Source organism: Astyanax mexicanus, chromosome 6 (genome assembly GCF_023375975.1).
Source record: "Astyanax mexicanus isolate ESR-SI-001 chromosome 6, AstMex3_surface, whole genome shotgun sequence".
Lineage (NCBI taxonomy): Eukaryota > Metazoa > Chordata > Actinopteri > Characiformes > Acestrorhamphidae > Astyanax > Astyanax mexicanus.
In genome coordinates, this window is record NC_064413.1 from 35,160,639 (window position 1) to 35,183,314 (window position 22,676).

Sequence of the window (22,676 nt, forward strand, 5' to 3'; positions counted from 1 at the left end):
GGTTAGATGAGGAAAGATAGCGAGGACCTAAAGCTACTGCAGCGCCGTGTGAGGCGCGAGAAGCTTTCAGATTGAGTGCTGCGCGCTGAAACGCAGCTCTCAGGGCACCGCTGATAACACACCAATAAAACCCAATTACATTCCAGGGATAGGCATTTTTCGTTGTTATCTATTTATTTTCTGTCTAATTAAACGAGTTGCCATGCTTAATTTGAGGTAATGTGTCCTGTATGCATTGTTTTGTTTAGCTTAATGAATAAGCGCTTTCCCCAAGGTGAGCTTTGAAGCGCTTTTCCCCCCGCTCCTGTGCGGGGGGGGGGGCCACGTTCCGGACCTCGGCAGGCACCTGGAGAATCCTCCTCAACTCCCAGCACAGGTAAACAGGCCACCGTCGCTCAACTCCGTGCAGATCAAAACCCATCAGAACAGGAGACTCCTGATGGGAGATGAAATGTGAAACAGAGCGAGAACCTCTTTAAAAAAAAAATAAATCCCTTATCCTTTCATGTACTGATGGTGGCATTGTGCCTGTTCTTCAGCTTATTTAATAAGGTTAATAATTGTATCAGAGTTATTTAAACCCAAGATCATCTATAAGATTTACTTACTGTATATATTGTATCTTGAGATATAACACTACAAAGAAATTAGTTGAAAGGGTTTTGTGCCATGCAGGTGAACTGTGATGAGCCATCCGTCCCTGTCCTTGGTCATCCATTGGGTGTCTCAAATCCAACTCATTTGATCCTACATTTTTTGATTAATTGTGCAAAGGATTTATTTTATGATTGAATTTACTTAATGATTCAAATATTATGCACTTCTAATCATTGAGGATTAAAACATTATTATTTCCATTGTGGTCCTCTACCAAATTATATATCATACATCATTTTTCTCTATTGCCTATTAAATTAACTGCGAAAAGTCAATTTAAGTAACATATTAAAGCAACAACTTACCAAACTAAAAAAGCAATATATGAAACAAACATCTAGACTGTAGAGTGTGCTTAACTGCAACAAACATACTCACCAACTTGTCCAATGAATGACTTGTGCCCATCTATCTGCTAGTTATGATGACCAAATTAACATGTATCAACCTTTAAAATCACTGCTTCTCGAATGCATGGAGTTGTCGTATAATCAAATCACTGTGTAAAAAGATCCACAGTGCCTCCTTTATTGGTGGTATATATATATATATATATATATATATATATATATATATATATATATATATATATATATATATATATATATATATATATTACATTTTAAAGGTTTGGATCATCAACACCTACTTTTCTATAATACGAGTTACTCTAAAATGTGATTGGTATGTGACTTTATTATACTTTTTATGATCAGGAATTTTCTTTTGATACAAATTAAACAAACTAAAAATCTAGATCAGCACCCACATGGACAGCACCCATGGTCTTAGCGACCAGAGTTTTAGATTGCTTTACACCTGTTAGTAATCTAGTTTGTTTATATATATATATATATACACTTTAGCGCTTTGCAAAGTATTGCCAACCATTTTGTTGTGTACTGAGTACTGTTTGTCATTTTACTACTCAGTCTACACTGTTTAAACTAATCCATTCCTTTAATATTGATGGATATCTGGCCAGTAATTTCGATCATAATTAATATAAAACAGATCTATGTTTGCATGGCTATACTGATAAAAACAAAATGGATAGCAAACAGTGAAACAGTTGTACAGACCATTTGGATGTAAGATATTGTTATCAGATCATGGAAGTATGGGTATGTTTATTAGCAGCTTTCTTAGGGTTACCAAAGTTCACAATTAAAGTATAAATCATACTAGTGTAGTGTAATCACAAAATTGAGGTCCTGAGAACAGTAGGTCAGTCATTTAGTCAGTGTGTTTAGGCTGACAGAGAGTTACTGTATATTATTGGCCAAACACTGTAAAGAAGCTTTTCTAAAAAAAACAATTAAACAAAACAATAAAAAGCTTTTAAGGAAACATTTGATTTGAAGCGAGTCATTTCTAATTCCATTAGACGTTCGTTTGAAGCATTGCTATAACATGATATTGCAATTACAGAATCAATATGTTTGAATTAGCAGAAATTATATATTTAAAGAATTGACTGAGTGAAGGAGTTCATCAGTCTGTGCAATCAATCCTGCACAATATAAAAGAAGATTCTGTGTTTTTATTGTTAAATAAATATAAAATAAAATAAATAATAATGTAAAGTGAGTGCATATGAGTTTATACATGAATCAGTTTGTTTGGGAGGTTCTCTTAGTTTGCGTCTCTTCAGTTTGTTCTATTTTCTTGAAGAGCTGTCTTGAGTTGGATTTAATTAGTAGTTGATTTGGGAGAATCTCTCATTGGTTGTGAAGGAGGGCACTGGATTTAATGGAGATGTTTCGCTGGGGAGCAGCTGCTCCTTGGTGTATCAGTTTGGCAAACCAAACACTTACTTATTTAACATGGGACACATAAGCTTTTGGTGTAGTGATGAAGAACATTGCAGTTATACACATACTGCCAAAACACATGAATTAGCCTTGGCCAATATAGAAGCATAGAGTTTCAGACCTAGTGACACATTATTTGAATATTTTAAAATATTTTAATATTTTGTAAAGGATGTATATAACAGTGATATTATTAAAATTAGATGTACCAAAACACACCATTTAATCTCTATTTCATAAAGCTTATTTGTATAAATGACAAAGAAACATGTTTTTTTTTTGTGCTGTCATTGAAATATTTTGGGTTTATAGATGTGGCTAAAACACAGTTTAGCTCCACCTAAAAAGGTTAAGGACATATAGAGTGTTTTAGTCCACCAGGTACAACACAGGGTAGTAAATCACAACAGATAAACACATTAACATATTCACTCATAATCTGATAATCTGGAAGAACTATGTGAATAATCAAGTTGCATGGGATGGATTATTGAAGAACACCATTAGGAACCTCTACAACTTCATGGCGAGATGACCAAGAGTTTCCTTAAATCGGTCTAAAATTGTAATTTATCATTTATATTTTTCTTGGAGACCTTTATCTTCGTTCTGAACTTTCTAAACATTGTTTTTTTCTGGATGCAACAATTTTTTGCAACCATTTCTTTGACGATATGTGTACATACACTCTATTGCCGAAAGTATCCACTTGCCATGTAAGGCTTGGATGAAGCTGCTTGGCCATGGAAACCAATTCCATGCAGCTCTCTACGCTCTACTGTTCTGAAGCTAATCTAAAGACCACGTCAAGTTTGAATGTCTGTATCTGTCTGTACTGAGAAAGCTGGTGACCTATGCATGCTACGTGCCTTAGCATCTGCTGACCCAACTTTGTCATTTTATGATGACAGAGCTATTTGGTTTCGTTCCCAGTCGTTTCCACTTTGTTGTAATATCACTGACAGTTGACTGTGGAATCTTTAGTAGTGAGGAAATTTCCCAACTGGAGTTGTTGCACAGGTGCTGCATCCGATTACTGTAACATACTGAAATTCACTGAGCTGAGAGATATCCAATCTTTATCTAATGTTTGTAGAAGCAGTCTGCATGCCTAGGTGCTTGGTTTTAATAAAATCCGTGGCCATGAAATTGATTGGAACTTGAGTTAAATTATTTGAATGGGACCTTGACCTTAAATAAAAGACAAATTTTTGATAAAGATCCTTTAATAATGTACATAAATGTAAATCAATGGTAGAGTCAGTATTACAGATGTGGGAAAGTACTGGGGTGTGTTGAGTTGAGGTAAAAAATTTTTTTGTCATTTTAAATCCAACAGTTTCAACGCTTAGGTCATTTCTTTGGATTGTTATTCTGTGGTTTTATTTGTTCGTCTCTTTTGTTTGTCAGCTTGCTTGTTTCCTTGTGCGTTCTCCTGACCGAGCTCATCTTCTAAGAGTGCTTTGTACAAAAATAGCCTGTTAGTTAAAAAAAAAAGCTAAAAATCTGGTCCTTTCAAATTTGTGTTCAGATCAGGGATGCGATTTCGATCCAGAGCTGATAAACAACGTGGAATTGTAATTAAATCTGCGAGCTAGCTGCTATGATGTCCAACAGAAAAGATAGACAGTGCTGTTCGACATATTGCCTCAGAATATGAGTCCGCAATTTAGCGAAGTATGGCGTGCTGCTGGTGATATCATGGATATGTAAATGCGACCTACGAAAATGAGCTTCTCACAGCGTGAGCGCCAGTAACCGAAGCTCCAGTTGAAGCAAAAGAGGGAATTAAGTGACGGGCGAGAGTGAATTCCAAATAGGACACATAGCTGTAATCTGTCAGATCAAAGAAGAGTAATAGCAAATGAATCCCTAATGCATTGTCCCTCAATGAAACGGCGTAGTAATTTAAATGAGTTATGGCAACTGCAAACAGAGACGATGTAGGCCTATTTTTAGCCCGGTGAGATTCATTTCCATTTAAACGCCTTCCAAAATTTGTTCTTGCAGTAACACTCTGAAGAATACGATGTGTTTACGTTTTCAATAAACCACTTGACTAAAAACGCCTCGTGGATTGCTCCCTATGGTCATTTGCTCTCTCATATCAGAGGCTCTCTTGCATTAGTAGTGACCATGCAAAAAAAAAGAAATTCTCTCTTTTCCCCTCGTGCAGCTTTCCCTACTTTCACTTTCTCTAGTGGATGCTTTAATCACAGCCTTTGCCCTAAGATGCCAGATGCCAGAGTCCATCTGCGAGTCGTGAGTCTGCAGGCCACTGCAGAGCAGAGTGACCCACTGGGAAGCCGACATCTTGCGAGACACGAACCCGCTGACAAGCAAAAATTTGCAATGCTTAACTCGGACGTGATTAATAGTGCCTAATAAAGTGCAATGCAGATTGATTCTAATTAGCGAGAGCGCGAGAAAGTGAGAGAGCTTCCCCTGAGAAAGGAATGCGCGAGGCAGGGGAGGAAACAGTTTACTCTTAAGCTACATCCCATCCTGCGCAAACAAACCCCTCGCAGATGTTTGATGACATGGTACTGTACATGACTCCTCCTAATGACCCCTCTGGGGAGGAGGCATGCCACATTCTCTGAAAGCTGACTGGGGTGCTTTCTATTTCTACAATACACAGAGGACAAACGCAACTGCCCTGTACCATTTGAAGAATTACTAGAGACACCAGACACAGACAATGAGGGAAAAGAGCCACGGCATTCATAGATTACGCGGCAACAGCTCAGCAACATACAGTAAGTGTGTCAGGAATTTAAGAGCTTTTCCTTTTTAGCCTTCAGCTGTCTTCAGCTATCTCACAGTTCCACGGCAGTTGCAAATATGAGGTGAATTAAGCTACTTAGTTCAGTAAAATAGAGTAATAATATCTTGAATTATGATTAATTCATCAATTTGAATCATAATATACTGTGCTTTAATTGTGTGGCCTGAATCATCGAAAATGAAAAGACTACTGATTGATTTTGTTGTTTTTTTGTATTGAATGAAGTTGTTGAAAATGCTTGTTAGACGATAGAAGATAAAAGTTAAAAGTTGTTCCACTCCTAATCAGATATGTGATTAATTATTATTTTGGAAATAATATGTTGCTAAGGTGCTCGTGTAAATGCACCCATGCCAACCAATAGAAATGCTTTAAAATTGAATAATAACTAATTTTACACTGATTTGCCAAATTTTATATGACTGAAGTGTATATCGTAATTTCCAGGCTATTGAACGCACCTGACCATAAGCTGCACTTTTAATCTAATTTTTTAAAGGCTATGTATACAAATAATAAAGTACCGCAAACAGTGCTACAAATACAGTAGCCTACCGGGAAAAGTCACAAGAATAAAGTAATTATATTAAAAGGTATAAAAGGTTAAAAAGTAAATTTATACTTAGGCTGTAGTTTAGAAAGCTCAGAGAGAAAGAAGCATTTTCTGCTCATGATCTGTTACAGGGCTGCTGTGGTTACTATCAGTTCATACATTTATACCTTCTGCTTCTTGATGCTCTAGTGTTACAGTTAGATAATACAGTGTGCAGATTTTGCAAGGCATCGCTACCGGTAGCCTAGCCTATATTGCGCTTTGGCTTCGGCACAGCCGACTCAAGATGCTGTGGTAGGAGACCTTGCGGTACTTCGCGGAGGTGTTCAGCTCCTTTACTTTAGTTACTGCGATTAAAGGGACGTAAATATATATATATATATATATATATATATATATATATATATATATATATATATATATATATATATATAAAAATCATTCATGAATAAAAGAAAAGGAAGACCATATCAAGATCAAATATACTGTTGAGCATGATATACGTGTCAAAGTTATGATACAATGTGTAAATGTGTTTATTGACTTAGTTCGAAGTGTACTCTGTAAAAATGGAAAATCCTTTCCATAGAATTAATTTGTAAGCCTGATATAAACGTGTGGGAGAGTAAAAAGGGTTAACAGGGTAAGAACAGCCACATTTAAAGCAGAAGCCCCGCCCCCAAAGACTCCATTATTTCTGACAGGGTAAATTATAACAACAAAACCACAGTTCTGTATTACTGTTTAAACCAGGGGTTACCCGTAGATATTATTATAAAATTGATCATGTTCTACAATTTATTCATGTCTATTTCTTTTCTGTTCTTCAGGTTCCCCTGAGAAAAGTGAGCCCCTTTCCCTTCCAATCGGTGGATCCTCCCGGTGGGTTAAAACCGCTTAACTAGATCATTTTGGGTCCCCAGCTTTATTAAAGACAGAAACAGGAGGTTAAGGGGTTGTTGAATGTAATTTCTTTAAAACCAGTTGCAAAGAAATAAAAGCTCAAGATTTAGGTTTTATCTTTGTTAGGTCCTACTAAAATACCAAATAGCTTGGAGAAATAAAAAAATCTATACAAAGCAAAAGTCCAAGTCTCAGGAGGATAAGTATTCTAAATAATAAAGAATAAAAAAATAGAAAAAGAAGAAAAAAACGGTCTTATAACAGTGACTTTTACCAAATGTGTATGACCCTACAGAGCATATATGAGGCATTTTCAGACCCTTCTGCTATTTAAAGTATGCAGAATTACACCGATGATCATTTTTAAGAGACATTCAAACAGTTCAGGCATTAAACTTGTAAACTACAGCATGGGAAGCCCTGCCAGACAGGTTTGTGCATCCAGTGCTATTAAAGGTCCAGTTATTAATGCAGGGCAACAAACACGCTCTGTTAAAGCCACTGATTATATATATATATATATATATATATATATATATATATATATATATATATATATGCTAAAAGGAGCCCGGGATGGGGAGAACAGCCTGCCTATGGAAACAGATACTAAAAGGGTAGGATTAGCAATTTAAATGCCTCACACTGAGCTGCCTGCAAAAGGTACACAGGGGAGAGATAATACTAAACACCCTTTTCCGAATGCCCTGTGTGTGTGTGTGTTCTCCACAATACAATCCCAGGACACACACTCTACCAACCAGAAACACATTATCTGTGCTCGCTGGTAGATTTACTGGCTCTCTGGCATAAGCAGCTGTGAGAGATGAAGCAGATTTCACACCACGGCTGCATACATATACGTGTGTTTGGGGCACCGTGTAGAACGCAGGCCACCTCAGACCATCCACAAAGAAAAACAGGTCCCTGGTGACCCTACAGCTATAGACATTCCAGACACAGTGAAGAAAAGCACGCTAAAAAAAAAACAATATGGCAAAGCTCACAGACTGCTAACACTAAGAGCCGCTGCTCAGAATCCAGACTCCCTCCCACTGATCTGACTCATTGAAATGTCGGTGGTGGTGGTGGTGGCTACGCCGTCTGCCTCCAGCTGCAGTCCAAAGGTCTTTGATTCTCACATGAAGGTGCCTCCTCAAATTTCCCTCATTCCGTGCTTTCAAAAGCAACGCTCCTTAAATTGCAGCATCCAGCTAGCGCTGTGCGAGACACATGCAAACACCTCACAAAAAAGAGCACAAACAGGGTCTAAAGTGTTACAGAAATGGAGAACACCTCCTCACCTCCTCATCAGGATGCTGTTCTGAGAACTGTTGTTTTTTATGTGGTGAATATGAAAAAATAAATACGTAAAGCTTAACAGAAATTATGGCCACAAACACAAAGAAGCAATAAGTAACTGTATATTTGTCAGTCTTCACTCTAAAGACTCCCAGAAAGATTTTCTAGAATACACCTGAGCCCAACCTCGCCGACATGCCGGTTCACATGGCGCTTCATTGTTCCGTCTCACCCAGCTTCTGAGATTACTGACACCTGTGTTCTCTTGTTTAATACCCCCAGTTTCCTCTTCTCTCTTGCCCAGTATACCAGTATACAGTCTACCCCGCGTTTTTTTGTACATGCTTCTTTGTTACTGACCCGCTTTGTATTTTTTGACCACTCTTTTTTTACCTAGCCCTAAATTGTTTGTTTGTTTGTTTACTCTTTGCCGATCTTATTTTGTATGTTTACTACTCTTTTAACCATATTTGGATTACCCGTGTACTAACCTTTTACCTGCTCACTCTGGTATGCTGTTTACCTTTGCTTCCCTTCTGTTACTGCCCTTGCCTGTCCCTGACCACTCGTGTAGGTTTTGCCCTTTATTTAATAAACTGTGTGTTTGGTATCCGTGCATGTCTGTCGTGTGTCTAGCCACCGTGACAATATTCACTATTTCAGGATTCACTATGTTCCAAAAGAAAAAAGCACAACAGCACATATTTGTTTTTAATTCTTACAAAATGAAATCATACATAAGGAGGAAAAAAAGTTCCACATTATTTTGGCATATTTTTTCTGTTTCATTCAATATGAAATGTGGACAACGATGTAAAGAAAAAAAACACAAGGATAAGTCTTATCAAATATTTGTAATTTGCCACTATAGTAACATAACAAAGTCAGATTTAGGTTGTGTCAGTGTGTGTTTGCTATCGTAACAGCGGGAAAAGTACCTTAAACAGCTTTGTGCAAAAGGTATGTACTAATTGTCTTAACTAATCATTAGTGTGTTTTGGGTGTGACATGGAATAAACAAATCAGCGTGTCGCTTGCAACTCCCTTTAGGAGCCAAGTGTGCTCAGACATTTCTATTGTGGATTGCTATTTTAGGGGCTCGGCAACCTAGACGCGTCTTATTGACCTGCTTTTTCACACTCGTTCATTCTGTTTATTGTTAACGTTTGCACAACTGCCAACAGGCACGTGATATGGATTTGTGCACTGCTGTGTGTCTGTGTGTGTGAGTGTATAACGAGCAGGGGTGTATGCACAATTTCGATGCACCTGACAATTCACTGATAGCAATGAGCATCGCGACAAACATTGTGTAAGATTGTAGGGTGTAAGATAGGTCCTAATATCCTATAAAAAAAAACATTTTCAACTGACAATGTATACAATATATATGTGGATTAATATGTTTATACACACATTAATAGACGTGATTAATCTTGAAACTTTAACACGTTCATTCTTTTTAATGCAAATTAATCATTTTACCAAGCTTAGCTCCAATCTCCTTCCGCAATTCACTTATTTTATAGAGTCTAATGATGTGTTTTTTTTAAGTGGTTTCATTTAGAGATATAAACATGGCATTTCTGCTATTAGGTTCAGAAGATAGATTATGATTTATTTGTATTAAAAATATTAAAATGTGGATTAAATCTCATAACTAACCCTCTCATTACTACCTCACACCCTACCATTACATCTCATTACTACCTCACACCCTTCTCTCCACTTTTCATCTTTAGCCCTACTTTTTTCACATTATTACCCCAAAATGTAAATATCATTAGGTTAACTAAACCTATTTACTATACATATACACAAAACGATGCAACTGGTTTAAATACAGGGTTTAATGATAACAGAGATGAGTGACTGCTGATGAGTCAAATATTTCCATGCCTGAAATGTACCCGCAATTCTAGAATGGGCCATATTTTATATAATCTCACATTTCTCACACATGTATCAAGAACCACTATTTTTTCCAGTTTTCTTTTTCAGGTATTTAGCAGGATTTTTCTCAGTGGCTGATGTAGCCAAAGGCAGCATGTATAACAGGATTAAGACAATCTGCTACTGAGCCTGATAATCAAATCCTGCTCCTCCGCATCGCAGTGGAAAAGCCTCTCTTCGCCCTCTTCATTCACGTATTTATTGCATGTTTTTGTCCATTTCCTGCATGTTTGCCCCCTCCCCTCTTCACTGCTATAAATTTACTGAGCTGGGAAAACATGAGGAAACATGCACAATAATTTAACCCTCACCATTACAACCACACTGATAAGAGTAAGTAGTTCTGCAATCTCTTACCTGTATCCAGGCAACCCTGCCTATAAGAGCCCTTCCAGTGAATAACCATATATCGACCATTTCTCCCTGTTTTTTGAGAAATCAATGATTCTTTCTTTTTTATCTGGAAAACCTTACTATATTAAGCAACTAAACTAAGATTTTTTTATATGTCTTTATTCACTACGGCACGTAAAATAAAATAACTAAAATAACAATAGTAAGGAAAATAACAGTTTTTTTCCAAAAGGGAGAAATACAGCTCTAAAAAAAAATTAAGAGACCACATCAGTTTCTGAATCAGTTTCTTTGATTTTGCTATTTATAGGTATATGTCTGAGTAAAATAAACATTGTTGTTTTTTTTTCTATAAACTACAGACAACATTTCTCTCAAATTCCAAAAAAAAAAAAAATAGTGTCATTTAGAGCATTTATTTGCAGAAAATGAGAAATGGCTGAAATAACAAAAAATAAGCAGATCTTTCAGACCTCAAATAATGCAAAAAATATATAACAAGTTCATATTCATAAAGTTTTAAGAGTTTAGAAATCACTTTTTGGTGGAATAATCCTGTTTTTTATTCACAGTCTTCATGTATCTTGACATGTCTTCCTCCACCAGTCTTACACACTGCTTTTGAATAATTTTATGCCACTCCTGATGCAAAAAATCAAGCAGTTCAGCTTAAGTTCAGTTTGATTGTATTCCAGAGGTTTTCAATTTGGTAAAATAAAAGAAAATCATTTTTAAATGGTTTTCCAGAGCTGTAGTTATTTAATGAACTGGCTTCATATGTACTTAGAGGTACTACTAACACTACATATTTCCATTACAACACAAACATATTCAAATGCTGATTACTGTTTTTTGTGTGTGTGTGTTTGGTTTTGTTTTTGTCTGATTTTGATTGACAACTGCCAATATCTTGTCCAGTGGTGAATCTTCCTATTCAGCATAATTGTTGTTATGCACAGTATGTGCGTTTGATCTGAATCAGTTTTCAGCGCCACTGCATCGCCATTATCAGTCAGGTTAATCAACTGCTCTTTTCATTTGTATTCCAACCATTTAAAAATTTACATTTCTGAGTTCATTATTATGCCATTTATCTGCATATAATTACAGATGACATCAAGCAATGTTTCAAAACACCATTATTTGTAAATCAGCGCTGTGAATGATTAGGGATACTGTCTCAGTATGGTCTGTTTAGAGATGGAATATAAAAATAATGAGGTTTATCTCATCTGTCACAGGGATTGCATGAGATTTAGTGTTGTTGTTGTTGGTTGCACTGCAGCAGGCTCGCATTTACTTTTGTTAAATTGTGTTAAATTTGTGTACATTTGCTTACGTACCCATAGGAGTTCCAACTCCGTAGGCCTTGGAGTCGATGAGGCCTCCGATCTGTGTGAGGTTGCAGTTGCGTTGGGTGACGAACTCGATTGTGGTGGACTCCATGAGGAAAGCGTAATCCGAGGTGAGCACCCGCTGGATCCCCTCCTCCACACTCTTCACCATGACGGAATGCCTGCGACTGCTCATAAACTCCCACATCTTGTCATAGGTGGAGATCTTTGTTTTCTGTAGAAGAGATTTCAGTTCAAAGTATTGGTCAACATGGAATATATGTGTATATATATATATATATATATATATATATATATATATATATATATATGTATATATATATATGTATATATATATATATATATATATATATATACATATACATATACAGTTTTTGTGATTTTGTGAGTTTGGGGTCAATTTGACCCCATTCAATCTTTAACGTCTTTAAATAAGCAGTTAATATAATTTTATTCACTTCATATTTAGTGACTGTTCCTAATTTAATAGGGAAAACTGGGTAAACATAAAATTAATGTGATGCTATGTTTTCTGTGTCCTGTACACACTTTGGATACATCAGTGTTGTTCGGGATTATTTTAACCCCAGGCTGATTTAGCTGTATAAAACATAATAAATGTCAGAATTTCCCACACATTTGTGTGTAAAATTGACCCCAAACATAACAGATCTTACTATTGTTAATAACGTAAAATTGTTTTTTTTTATTCTAAATGTTTTAGATTCCAAAAAGTTTTACTCAGAAATAATATAAAGACATTATAATACCAATAAAATCTCTATTTTCAATTTTAGGTTAATACATTATGGTGATGTGCATATTCCTCCATAATCAAATAACATGTATTCTGGTTGTAAAAGGGGGCTGAGTGGGGGGTAGATTTTTTTTTTTATTGGCTATTGACCCCAAACATAAAATATATTAGTACATTTGAAGGTACCAGGATGGTCAATTTATGGCTTTTAATGACAATATTGCATAAGCCATTAAAAAATGACACTCCAATTTCCCAGACTCAAAAGCAATTGGACAATTTATTGAAACGCAGTTCAACAATCCGGTGTGTTATTTCCAAAACATCTATAATCCCTAAATAGTTAATCCAATATACAGGCTCCAAAATTCTACACAATGCAATGTTTCAGACAATTAAAAAAGAACCATAAAGAACCATACTTGAGATTGGTGTGAGTGGTAAAGAATCTTCTCAATGTAAATTTATTCAGGATTATTATGGCAACATATCAGCAAAAACACTCTCTTACAAGCAGCAGTGTTTTTAAATGCATATTTAGGTAGACATCAAACAAATATAGCATATATATGTAACATCAAATTGACCCCAAACATTTATTAATTCATGGCTTTTAATGAAAATATTGCATAAGCCATTGAAAAATTACACTCCAAATTCCCATTCTCAAAAGCAATTGGACAATTTATTGAAATGCAGCTGAACAATCCGGTGTGTTATTTCCAAAACCTCTATAATCCCTAAATAGTTAATCCAATATACAGGCTCCAAAATTCTACACAATGCAATTTTTGTAGAGGACCTCTCAGCTTGTGAGTAATGCATTATGGAAAACATTCCCATTCCTATGTTGACCAGTGACACGAAGGAGAGTAATGATAGTAAGTATCTTTTTAGCATTCTCCGTGTGTCTGTGTGTACTTCACAATACAGTCAAGGACGTACACTCCGCTTTCTCAGAAGCAGACACTCTGCACTGGCTTTCAGAAGCATTAGCCCTCTGTTTGGGACGCCTTAAGCAGCTTTAGAATATGAAGCAGCGAATGTCACTTTCACTATATATATATATATATATATTTTTTTTTTTTTTCATTCAGCTCTCTGACTACAGCAGTGGTTTAGAATAGGGATGCATCCATAAGTATTTATGTACCCACTGATACTAATATCTGTGCTTAGATAAAAATAGAGATTGAGGAAAATTCATATCACAATATATTTATATATTTCATAATTTTGCTTGATACGATATAATTCAGAAATTGACATGAACAGGATAGCCACCGCCCTCGATCTACGTAATCACGCTGAAGCTCCTCAGCTTCTGACTGTTTGCATTATATATATATATATATATATATATATATATATATATATATATATATATAATTTTGACTTCAAGTGTAGCATAGAATGTGCACAAGGTATCAGAGCCTCGTTGTCAAGTACAGGTACAGTATACAGTACATCAGCATGGTATCAGCCTCAGTATCAGTATATATATGTCTCTATTTCTGAGGCAATTCGGGTATCTAGGTTAATCATAAAATGTATTTTGTAGGCATTTATTTGTGAAAAAAATGATTATCATTTTACATCATTCTATTTATTTTATGTGGCTTCATTTTTGTATGAATAAAACTGTATTCTGTATTCCAACTTAATAAAACATTATATATATCTGCCACTCTGCCATGTCTGTCTTTTAATTACAGAACATATATCTCTACAATAATGTCTTTAAATTTAAAGTAATTTGTCTTAATTATTAATCCAGGAGTGTTTACACAGTGTACAGAGCAGTTATATGGTTCAGACAATGGAACATTTGAACAGGGGTGCAATACATTGGTGGTTTAATTTTTTTCTTGGGCAGTGAAGAAGAACCATATTTGGGTCCATAAAAAAAAGAAATACATATTTGATATAGAGACATGTGACAGTAAAGAATCTTATTTTAAGGTAAATGTATTCAACAAGTTAAACAGATTTCTTTATTGAACCAACCATCATTTTTCTATGCTCAAAGGACCATATCTAGCACCTTTATTTGTAAGTCTGTAGACTCTTTAACTCCTAGTTGAAGATCAGGGCAATTTTAAAAGAAACCACAAAAGGATTATTGTGGCAACATATCAGCAAAAACACCCTCTAACAAGCAGTGGTGTAGACTAACAACCTGTCTTGAATTTAATTCTGCTGCTTTATTGATTGGTGCAAACACTGAGCCTAAAACTGCTTTCATGGAAGTCGTGCGCTCTTGTCAAAAACAAAGAGGTGCTCCAAAATAAAGCCCTCGTGGATTGGATAGTCTCCACTCAAAACGTGAGCGGTAAAGTATGTTTTAAATCACGCTCTTTCACAGTTGCACTGAGGCACTCGCTTTAGTTTAATGACTGCCAGCTTAGCAGAAGGCACTCTATTCAGAAGATGTGTGTGTAGCTTTTCACCCCCGTATACATTTGGTGCTCTAATGTGAATAAAGAAATGCTTGTAAAGAGTAGTAAATTGGAAATGACCCATTAAAAATGGTGAAAAAAAGAGGATGAATGCATGATTAGCAAATAATACAAGCAACATCTATATGCAAAAAGAGCAATTTCACCATATTCTCACCTTGTTGCAAAAACAACCCATAGAGAGAAGGTTAGGTGACTGACCTGCTGGAGCTTTCAATGCAATTTGCAGTTATTTATTATAATCATTTGGAAATATTTTATTTGATTGATGTTGAAGATGCACTTATTTGCTTTTTATTGGAACAGCTTCAGACTTCGAGAGTATAAATACTTTCAATGTACTTTTATGTACTGATTTAGAACACAAGACAATACTCAAGAAAGCAGCTGATGAAGTGATAAAGTGAAAAGTTGGCCAATCTATAGACAAACCTTCTTAAACTCCAGTTCTAGTGGGAACAGTTTAGTGATTTCTCTAATCAAACCAATGTGTCTGAACTTAATAGTACTATTTGTGGTTGAGTTGTAAAAGCACAGACTTCGACAGACTGTTATAGACTCTGATCCTTAAGGACACCAGAATAGCTGGTGAAAAAAAAGGTTCCTGCCAATACTTTATCCTATCCTTAATGCGTTTACACACAGTAACTTCCACCTGATTCAAGTGATGGACAGGATTAAGCTTCAGTCATGAACATGGTGTGGTGAAGTGGATAACACTACTACCTGCATGTGAGCTACACATCAAGTAGGAGACTGGGGTTCAATTCCAGCACTGGGTGATTATGCTGCACTGCATTAATAAGGGTCCTTGGGCAAGACTCCTAACACTACATTGGTCCACCTCTGTAATAAAAATATAACCTTGTAAGTCGCTTTGAATAAAAGCATAATCTAAATGCCAGAAATCTACATGAATAAAAATATTTGATACATATATTTCAAATATGTATTTTTTTTTTTCAAATCATGGAAATATCCCAGAGCAATTCATATATTCGTAACTTTTATAAATGCAGAAATTCATAAATATTCAACTTGTCAGTCTTTACAACTTCCAAATTTTAAAAAATTAAAAGAATAAATGTAATAAATGTATAAATGTATTTTATGTTTTGTATGTATAGACACTCATTTTTTTTTTTGTTTTTGTGTCATATAGCTGGAATTTGGTATTCTTTTGTTGAAGTTACCCGTATTATATATATATATATATATATTATTATTATTATGGTAGAGGCTTTATATAAGCCCATGTTTGGTTTCTGCCTCTACTTGCACTGTATTTTATGCAATTTGTGTCTGTTTTCTTTGTGCAAAAATAAATAAATAAATAAATTCAAATATAGCCTACGTTTTGTTCTTCATTTGTTTTTACTGGATTTCTATTATACTGTGTTTTGTGACATCAGTTTTCTAATAGTGCTATACAAATAAATTAGATTTAATTTGACTTGTCTACTTTACATTTACACAATCTGACATTTGGTGGTTGGTGTAATGTAGTGTGTTACAGGGCTGTCTTTTATGTGTCGTGCTCCAATATTCTATTTTACTTCATAGAAGACTTTCTACTATACTCTTAAAAAACGTTTTTTGAGTTAGTAAACATAATACAAGTTAATTGTGTACGATTTATGTGATTGAGTAATTAGGTAAGCAACTGCATTGGAAATTTTTAGTAAAATCTATATGTTGCTTAATTGTAATCTGTAAATATATACTTCAGGAAAGCTATTAAATAATACTAAACTTTGAAAAATGTATGTACTAAAAGAAAAAAGTAAAATCTATTATATTTTTACCGCATAATGCAGAGTTGGATTGGACTGTATGGGACAGTTTGTGTGTTCAAATTATGAAGTGAAATAAAAAACATGGGAAGGAGAGGAAGGGAAAGTAAAGGAAGTAAAAAGAAAAAAAGAGGAAATATAATATTTTGTGCTGGGTCCTTTTATTTCGTTTTGTACATTATATATATATATATATATATATATATATATATATATATATATATATATATATATATATATTTTACCTATTATTTCTGTGCTTTTATACTGGATATTGTTTAGGCTTTTTTTTTACTTATTGGATTTGTCCTGTTTCTCTACCTTCCTGTTTTCTTATTGTTTCTTCTCTTTTTTCATTCCATCACAAAAAATGAATAAATACATAAATAAAAAAAAAACATAAAAAATAGCCATACATGTTTATTTTTTAGTCAGCAATGATATTTGACTAAATGTTACGCAAACTTCTTGATGGAATTATTTACAATTTCTTCTGTAAACATTACATTGTAATGTAGCATCATATTAACCCCTTGATCACTAAATAATCTGTGTGTGTGCATTTGCACAATTGTTACAATTTAAAGAAGCTAATTTGTTCATTAGAAAGGGTGTTTACAAACATGGGACATATAGTGTATTTATACCATAGTACAGAATATACGTTTTACACTTAATTTCATGCTAAAATGAATATGCTTACATGCATAATTTGAAATGGGCTTGCTAATGATTCTTCAGATTCATAAGATTATTTCAAGCCATTACCTTTTATAGATATTAATCTCACAGCTCTAGAGTAAACGTGAAGAAGCACCATTCAGACAGGAAACGTGTGTTTGCCAGACAACGGCGTAAATGTGTTTTTTTTTTTTTCTTCTTCTTTTAATTGTTTCTGTAGAAACGCGGATGCATCTTGTGAGGAGTTTTGGACAAATTACAAAAATGTAATATCCCAACCTGTGAAGCACTAATATTGCTTGTTTGCAAATAATCTTTTTTTTCAATTTGAAATGTGACAATTTCTTTCTCTTTCAGAAGCCATTCCGAAGGTATTTTAGACCTAATTAAGTCACATCTTCAAGGTCCCTCCTGCCATTATTGTGCGTAATGACTTCTCGCGGTGGGTCGATATTTCAGATCAACTGGGTGATTTTCCCAGTGCCTATCAGAATCTTTTGGAGTCACCCCTGACAAATCAGCCGATTGAGCATGCACAATATAGACTGCTGATAAGGCAGAACCACCAGCATATCAGAGAGAGAACGAGGGAGGGAGGGAAAGACAGAAAGAGAGAGAGAGAGAGAGAGAGAGAAATAGAGATATAGAATTGTAACTCCACCAATCTTTCCCACCCAATCTTTTAGCCAACTGTAAGAGGATTTGTACCCACTTAAGAAACTCTCACTTTATCTCAAAATAGCAGAAAGCAGACGAAAATTAACATTATCTCAAACGGTCTGAGATTCCAAATGTAATCTAAAAAAAAAAATCTACTTTCAGAGCTTTGCCCTATAACGTTTAACGACACAGCTGAAGAGTTCATTTATCACAACACTGAAGAGAGAGTATGATGTTTTTATAGCTCACATGTTCCCTCACTGAAGCTGGTATGGTTTGATGTTTTAACTTTCTCCACACAGTAAGTGTGATTGATTAGTTTATCTAAATACCTTCTCTACTAACATCGGACATCACAAGTTTCAAAACCCCCACCCCCAAAAAAATCAAAAACCTCGCACACACACACCAAAGGATAACAGAACTTTGTGCTATTATTAGCAGGCAAGACTTTCCTTGTTTTTTAATTTTACCAGGCATGGATATACTTTAGAGTAGTCAGAGTACCACACTATACCGTAGGAGAAACTTGAACCGATATGCGTTTTTCCCATACCGCCATACCACTAGAGGCACTGCGGATCACCGTGTAGAAGTGTAGAGCACTGTCAAAGAAGCCTGATGCTAAGTCCTGCCTGCAGAAACATGAGAAGAGAAACCCTGCAGTTTCTGCTGTTATTCCTTACAATATGAGTAACTATAGCTCTGTTTAAATATATTATTACTGTCGCTTAAAGAATAGTATTGATGCACACTGAACAGAATTTATTTATTAACTGGAGAACCAAGGCAATTGTGATAAACTGATAAACAGCTGCTTAAATACTTTAATGCCTCTAATGGCTTCAGTAATAACACACTGCAAACTAAATTGATATTAAACTTGTCTGTGTATGCCTGGACAACTTGCTGTAATAGATGGAACCAGGAGATCAGTTGTTTAACCAGACATCCAGAAGAAGAATGTCTGACTATCTGTTCATGACCTCAAGCTCAGGCGTACTTGGGTTCTGCAGCAGGACAATGATCTGAATCACACAAACAAGTCCACCTCTGAATGGCTTAAAAAAACAAAAAACAAAATGAAGGGCTTAGTTAAAGTCTAATCGTAATGCTGTGTCATGACCTTAAACAAGCCGTTTGTAGTCAAAAACCCTTTAATTTGTCCAAATTAAAACAATTCTGTAAAAAAAAGTGAAACAAAGAGATGTGTAAGACTTATTAGTAGTTTTTGGCAAAGCTTGACTGCAGTTGTTGGGGTGCGAACACTTTTTCACACTCGATTTGTTTGGAATATTTTTTTCTTTGATAAATAAAATTAGCTTTTAAAAAGTGCTTTTTTTATTAGGTTATCTTCGTCTGATATTAAAGTTTGTTTGATAATCAGAAAAATATCAGTATGACAAAAAAGCAAAAAAACTAAATAAATCTGTGTGTGCTCACCCTCCTCGTGTATTTAAGCCCCTCTGTTTCAGTGTTCCTTGTGGAGTCTTTTATGGTCAACTATGCCTATTTTACTTTATCTGTCCATAACTGATATAGAAATGGATATAGAAATGGCTAATATATAATTATAGATTCACATAAGAGGGGTGGGTTTGGTTGGAAAACAAATATCCCAATCATACAGAGCATTTCTAACAACACACGGAGAACACCATCTTAAAACATTTTCAGTCAGAAAAAAAAATGAATGCCTCCAATTTCCAATGCATGAAGGAACAAATCCCCATCTCTGACTTTTCACTCCCCTGATCCTCACCTCCATCTTTCCCATTACCTCTCTACCTCTCTGCCTCTCTTTCTAGCACTGTCACGTTTTCATCTTTGATGCAGATTTATTTCATCTGAGCTGAGATTGTGGGTCTGATTATAAGTGATTTGTCTAATCCTTTGATCATGCTGAAGTGGCCACAGATTGGCACTGCGACAGTCTGCTCATTTCCCATATCAGATCTGAGGCTTTGACTCATTTGCTATGCACCACAATCAGAAGTGTAACACTCAGAAAACAATGCTGTTACGCACTAAAATTCACCCAAAATTTCAGGCAGAAGTTAGAGACGACAGGAGGTGAAGCACGCATAAAAATCATCTTCTGTTTCTCATCATGATAAATGTAGGAAGTCTGATTATTGTGGTTTATTGCTTCTTTAGAATTTATATTATTTACAGATGAATGTAAAGGTAATTAATAATGAGACAAATATCAATTATCTTGTAAAAAAATAAACCTGTATTAGTGAACGTGTTTTGCGCAAATGGCTTAAATTCTTAAATAGCTGTGTGACATTACCGCCCACCATCCTGAAGCTTCTAAATCAGCTATGATACTGCTTTGCAAATTTGCCCATCTCACAGCTCTAATCTATTCTCCCCGGAAATCAAGGTCAATGAATATGTGAATGAAGAATGATTAGAATTTACTGCTCCATGTTCCAAGCTGTTCCATGAAAGAGGAGCCTAATTAAATTAATACTACAGAACAATCCCACCTATCAATTTCTGGTTATTAGGACATTTTCTAAACGTTATAGTCATTTTTTTTTTGGTTGATGTTCAAGTTCAAGTTTTCTGAAAGTTTTTTAAATGTTCTAGCAATGCCGCTTATGTCAATGTTTTATTTTTTTTGTTTTGTGAATGTTACTTTTTTTTTACATTTCCATAACATTAGCATGGGAAGCTGGGAATGTTACAGTCATATGAAAAAGTTTGGGCACCCCTATTAATCTTAATCATTTTTAGTTGTAAATATTTGGGTGTTTGCAACAGCCATTTCAGTTTGATATATCTAATAACTGATGGACACAGTAATATTTCAGGATTGAAATGAGGTTTATTGTACTAACACAAAATGTGCAATATGCATTAAATCAAAATTTGACCGGTGCAAAAGTATGGGCACCCTTATCATTTTATTGATTTAAAGACTTACTGAAGCACAAAATTGGTTTGGTAACCTCATTGAGCTTTGAACTTCATAGCCAGGTGTATCCAATCATGAGAAAAGGTATTTAAGGTGGCCAATTGCAAGTTGTTCTCCTATTTGAATCTCCTCTGAAGAGTGGCATCATGGGCTCATCAAAACAACACTCAAATGATCTAAAAACAAAGATTGTTCAACATAGTTGTTCAGGGGAAGAATACGAAAAGTTGTCTCAGAGATTTAACCAGTCAGTTTCCACTGTGAGGAACATAGTAAGGAAATGGAAGACCACAGGGACAGTTCTTGTTAAGCCCAGAAGTGGCAGGCCAAGAAAGATATCAGAAAGGCAGAGAAGAAGAATGGTGAGAACAGTCAAGGAAAATCCACAGACCACCTCCAAAGAGCTGCAGCATCATCTTGCTGCAGATGGTGTCACTGTGCATCAGTCAACAATACAGCGCACTTTGCACAAGGAGAAGCTGTATGGGAGAGTGATGCGAAAGAAGCCATTTCTGCAAGCACGCCACAAGAAGAGTCGCCTGAGGTGTGCTTTTGTACTTTTGCATGCCTCAGGGGACTCTGTTTGTGGCATGCTTGCAGAAAGGCTATATGTAATCTGGGATAGGGGTTTTATTAATATCTCACATGGTCTACAGTGAGATAATTATAAAACCACCAAGAAGGAATCAACCAACAGAAATGAAACTTGGTGGGTAGTTGTGCCAGACTGTCATGGAGTCACTTAGTAGGATGCAATTTTGTACGATGCCCGATTACCTTTGGTCTTCATTGCAGGCACTTTGACAGCCCAACATTATGTGAATAAGCACCTACATCTAGTGATCCTAACAGTTTTTTTTACATATACTCCAGTGTGCTATTCCAGCAGGACAATGCTCAGCCATATAATGCTGCCATTTCAATAGCTTGCCTTTAAGAGATGGACACTATACCAAAGCCAGACACATTGCCAGACCTATCCTTGCCTGATTTACAGTGAAATACTACTGGACATGCTATTAATACTCAAGGACATGGACTGCAATTAATACTGCAGGACATGTTTAGTTATTTGATTATTTCCAATTATTTCCAGTTTCTTCATGACCAGTGCAAACCTTAGAGAAAATCCAATAGACACACCAAAAACTCTATTTATGCACTCACCAGTCAGGCCACAATAATAGGACCACCCACTAAATGGCCTGTAAAACCAGGCACTAGGTAAATTCTGGTATACAATGTTTGTATTCAGCTGTGTTAGTGTAGAATTAATTTGAAAGACTGAATGCTATTATCCTACATTGTTTCCCCATTAAAAAAAAACTCTATAATTAATTCCCTAAGCCTTCATTGCAAGACCTTTAAGGCCATAACATGCCATCATTTGTTTCCAACACCCTGATCTGCATGTGTTCAGTGAAGGTAATTAGATGGACTGAGGTACCCCTGTTGCTCGCTGCTTTGAGGACATTTTGCTCTTGTAAATCCAATATGGTGGCATTGTGATGCTAATGGCAGTGGCAGTGATGAATGGCGACACTAAGGGATGGCATGCAGTTATAACTTTTAATCAACAGTAAACCTGTTAGGCTGCCTCAATTCAACAACACCATCTCCTGTGGCCTGGCAGGTGGCTGAGCAACTCCAAACCTTTTAAAAAGTAAGAATTAAAAAATATAAAGTGAGACAGAGAGAAAGAGAGAGAGAGGGAGAGAGAG

General features: G+C 35.6%; 1 protein-coding gene across 3 annotated transcripts in view; it reads right to left on the reverse strand.

Annotated features, from left to right (window-relative positions):
* The window catches only part of grik2 (glutamate receptor, ionotropic, kainate 2), a 239,150-nt gene that overhangs the window by 12,246 nt on the left and 204,228 nt on the right, over positions 1 to 22,676 (reverse strand). For all 3 annotated transcript variants that reach the window (XM_022673602.2, XM_022673603.2, XM_022673604.2), the window contains one exon: positions 11,668 to 11,893. In XM_022673602.2, coding sequence (XP_022529323.1) covers positions 11,668 to 11,893 — 226 coding nt within the window. The remainder of the gene's footprint in view (positions 1 to 11,667; positions 11,894 to 22,676) is intronic.